General features: G+C 36.6%; 1 protein-coding gene across 1 annotated transcript; it reads right to left on the bottom strand.

Annotated features, from left to right (window-relative positions):
• Window positions 1-320: 320 nt before the first annotated feature.
• On the bottom strand, window positions 321-3,651 carry LOC103482363 (C-C chemokine receptor type 1-like). Its single transcript, XM_008438490.3, has 3 exons — window positions 3,438-3,651; window positions 3,163-3,326; window positions 321-1,985 (listed from the first exon to the last, which is right to left on the bottom strand). The coding sequence occupies exons 2-3, from the start codon at window positions 3,312-3,314 to the stop codon at window positions 1,115-1,117; spliced, it is 1,023 nt and encodes a 340-aa protein (XP_008436712.2). The 5' UTR covers window positions 3,315-3,326; window positions 3,438-3,651; the 3' UTR covers window positions 321-1,114.
• Window positions 3,652-4,411: the final 760 nt, after the last annotated feature.

Below are 4,411 nucleotides of genomic sequence, written 5' to 3'. Positions count from 1 at the left end.
CTCTGCCTTAAACTAATACTTTTGTTTCAGTTCAAGCATTCAGTAATTATTTGAGATATTTCTGTTATTATTCGATATCTTGACCAAATGTCTGCCCTTTGAACTGCCCCGGACTCTAGAAACATTTCTTGTCTGCAAACCTCTTCCGAAGATTTTCAGTTAAATTTAGTTGTAGGATCTGAAATTGTCATTTCAGATTTTAATTTGACCTCTCACGAAGTCCATCAAGTCATATGATGTACTTTGAACTCCCAGTGAAAATGAGTAAATGTACTAAAATGCTATAAATATACACAAAGTCTCCATCTGCAACACTCAAAAACAATTTTGCACAAATTTATTTGTACAGTACATTTAAAACAGCAGTTGACCAGAGTGCTTTACAATTTACACCATCATAACATAAAACAAACATTAAAACAATAAAACCGCAGAAAACAAGTTGAATGAAAGTGTCAGAAAAACATCTATATTGATGACTTTGTGAGGTTTGTACAGCAGAGATAGATTATCCAAGATGATGCCAACTCACCTGCAGGTAAGGTGCACATGGATTTGCATCACATAAATGATGTACAAGCCAAAGGAAACAGCCATTTCCTGATTAGACATTACACATAAATTAATTACATATTAAGTTAATTTACAACATCCGAGTTAAATGGAAGCACACCTGAGGATGCATTTTTAAGGCTACAAATAAAACCTTTTTTTTTTATCAATAAACTGAAGAACCACGTTTGGTTCATCTTTAGATGCAATTTCTAGTTACCTGAAGGTGCCATGTTTATCTGTGTAAACAGTTGCATGTAATCTAACATGCTGTGTTTAACTAGAAGTAAAACACAGATACACAGTAAAACACAGCATGGGAATGTTGTCCACCATCTTGTTCTAGTTTACATTAGCTTTTTGCATTTGATCTGGATATACTGCAGCTGAGCTGTGGACATACAGCCTTCTAACTTTAGGAACCTGGTCAGAAACTCCCCTGTTATAGAGCTACTGATTGGTGCACATAGCTGACCCAAAAGGGACACACAATGTCACAATCATTGCTGAAGAGTAACTTGAACTTGAAAAGTCCAACATTGACGATGGTCGACCCTAAAACTTATGCATTGCAGGCCAAGGTTTTGTTGTTTGTTGGACTTTTTGTTGGCAGGGTAGCTGGGCTGCATTCAGGCAGAGAAATGTCCTTCCTCAATCCTGGGAAACATTTCACTAACAAATGTCTGACACGATCTTGGAATTTCGCCCCTAGCAATGTGTAGAAGAAAGGACTGATGCAAAAGTAAAAGTATGCCATGTTACGAGTGATCTGAAAGGCGTAACCGAGTTTCTGTGATTCCTCACAGCTATTGGGTCCATGTTCCAGAAGCACTACAACAACACTGAATGGAGTACAGCAGATAAAACACAGCAGCATGATGACTAAGACCAGTCTGACTGTCTTGAATTTAGAAGCTATTCTTGTTGATATGACTGTGATTGTAATCCTGACGTTGCAGTAGATAATAGCAGCCAGAGGGAGGATGAAGAACACAAAAAGCTGAATATAAAATCCAGCATTTATCACTACATCCATATTTGGGAGATCAGTGGGATAATAATCACAATGTATTGAATTGTTTAAATACGTGAAAGTGTTGAGGGAAAGCATCGGCCTGATGCAAGCCAAACCGCTCACCAGCCACACCACCACACAGGAAATGACTGCGTAACGTTGATTCCTCACATGAGCAGCAGGCAGCGAATACACAACAGCCAGATGTTGGTCAAACATCAGCAGAGTTAAAAAGAAAACTGAGCTGTAGAAGCCCATGTAGTAGGCACTGAAGACGATCTTGCACATAGCTGAGCCAAAAATCCATTCAGAGATCTGCATGTAGACGGCCACAAAGGGAAGGCTGCTCATGAAGATCAGGGAGGACGCCACCAGGTTGACCAGCAAGATGTTGATCACAGTGGTCAGCCTCTCGAATCTGGGATGACAGACAGAGAGAAAGAAACAAACAGTGTTTATAAGTTGCTTTTTGGCAGATTTGGTCTGATTTGTCCGGATATAAAATTATAGGTACCACTTCATCACTACACTAGTGATGGTACTTCTGACTCTGAAACGAAACATCTTCAGGATCCGTTCACTTCAAAGACCTGCTCACGTGACCCATTTTTGAAAATGTAAATTTTTCCAAAAACAAGCCATTTTATCTGTAATAAAGTTTAATTCTAGTTGTTTTTGTGGATGAAGTTCACAAAAAAGTTGGGCCTGTATTTAGTAAATAACTGCAGTAAAAAAGCAAATATCACGTATGTATTTTTATATAATATAACATTTCAAAAAAGAAAAAGTCAAATCAAATGTAATAAGAGTTACTGCAGAGTATTGTAAGCAAACAGTTGTAAAACCAAAGAACAGCTCTGACTAACGGAGACTCAACTTCTGTCGTTCATGAATCAGATCAGTTGTGAATACTTACACTAACACTGACACCTACTATTTTGGAATTGTGCCTGGTTGCTCTCTAACCTTGCTTCTTTGGGACCAAAGCCAATAACTACTGTCTTTTCTTCTGTCTTTGTATTAAATGTTTCCTCAAGTCCACAATCAAAATGAGCTTTGATATATTTTTTGTGTGTGTTGTTATCTTTGGTAAAACACACACTAAGTTGTGAAAGGGAAATTTTGTATTATATTTGCTATGTTGTAGCAAATTTAGTTTCAGTCTAGTATCTTATGTCTTTGTCCACCTCATGCTTATGTTTTGTTGTCATGTTCAGAAACATTTCAACAGTGAATCTGTCTGGGCCATTTTTTCCCTTTTTACATTAAGACACAGACGTAATTCATTACATCTCGTCTGCTAGCTAATGTATTTCTTAAAAGTGCAGCCAGTCTCCCTACAGGGTAAAATCTGTGAAAGTCTTGCAAATGTTGGACTCTGGACCTTTTTCTCAATTCACTTCATGTCACAACCATTTCTGAAGAGTAACTTGAACTTGAAAAGTCCAACTTCTAGGCAAAATCTGTCAAACGCAATATAGGATTGTTTTTCAGTTGTTTTTGGGTTTGATGAATTGATTCTAGTTCCATTATTATTCTGTGTTCTTTAGACTCGTCATTTTTATCAGCCTTGTTTCTGCTTTACTTGGACTCACCGGTAGATGATGAACAGAACAAGCCCGTTGCCAAGCAGACTGAAGACGAACATGAAGTAGTAGAGGATGGACAGCTGAGCTCCCAGCCTGTTGTCACCATCTCTGCTGCACGGTGAAAACTCTTCACTTCCATTAGTACTGTTTGGTAACATTTCTATCTTTACCTAAAATCAGCCACAAATAAAAACAAAAAGTTAGACGTTCAGGGTCATACTTATAGAAGAATATGAAATTATTCAAAAATATATATGTTGGAAATAAATTAGTTGACTTACAACTTGAAGAGCTGAGAAGCTTCAGATTACAGATGTGTGTCTGATAATGAAAACCCTCAGTAACAAGTTACCAAACTAGGAAGTTCTTCGGTTTTTGTTAGCAGGTCTGTGCCTGCATGTTTACAGCTGAAACCTGATCCATGCACTGAATAAAAAGACACACCTTTTTGTACTCACTGTCTGAAGTTAAATCAGACCAAACTGTTTTTAGATCAGTTAGAATTACTAAAATTATTTTTATTTGTTACATGCCAGGCCAGAAAATTTGGCTAAAAACATTTTTTAGAATTTTTTTTGTGACTTTCCTTGAATTCACAATCTTACATGCATTTCGGTCAGCATCAGGGATGAATGTCTTTTGAACTGTATGACAAAGTTACAAAAATATTTCTAAAAAAAAGGTTCTCACTGACTTTTCAGTGTAAGTAAATATCTGGTTTCATTTGAACTGCATATACAAAAATGTTGAAAGACAGCAGAGTCTGTCAACACAGCTCCTTAAAAGGAAGTTATTGTTCTAATGGTTCAGCTACTCAGAGGTAAACAGATTATTTTATACTCAGGGTGTTGCTGTAGGATAAATGTCAGTGATGAAGCTGTGGCTAAGAAACTAACTGAAAAAACACAGAAATATAGATAAATTTACAATAACAAATGCTTCTGGTGAGACTGTTAAGAAGACATCAAATGGTTAAATGTTCTTAAAACCACCATTTCTTGTGTCATACAGTTAACCATGAGCTTGACCAATATCTGGTTGCAGATTTTGTAAACTTCTGATTTCTCAATAACAATTCTTGTCTTTTAAAATACACACAACAACCAACAACAGCAAGTCAAAATTGTTTTTGACTTGCTGAATTCATTTATCAGTATAAAAATTTACAAATCTAAAATCACCCAGGCCCGAAAGCACAGGTATATGCACAGATGAAATGTCACTAAAAACAATTAAAACATAACTCTTTCAACTC

This window comes from Poecilia reticulata, chromosome 20 (genome assembly GCF_904066995.2).
Source record: "Poecilia reticulata chromosome 20, P_reticulata-male-v2, whole genome shotgun sequence".
In the NCBI taxonomy this organism is placed as follows: domain Eukaryota; kingdom Metazoa; phylum Chordata; class Actinopteri; order Cyprinodontiformes; family Poeciliidae; genus Poecilia; species Poecilia reticulata.
The sequence above is the reverse complement of the archived record's forward strand: the minus strand, read 5'-3'. Positions and strand labels throughout refer to the sequence as shown.

What these genes read in the sequence shown, in the direction of transcription:
- LOC103482363 (XM_008438490.3), bottom strand. Translation starts at nt 3,314, where the DNA reads ATGTTACCAAACAGTACTAATGGAAGTGAAGAGTTTTCACCGTGCAGC. An exon ending in GTTCTGTTCATCATCTACCG is followed by an intron (nt 1,986 to 3,162) that starts GTGAGTCCAAGT and finishes CTGTCATCCCAG; the next exon opens with ATTCGAGAGGCTGACCACTG.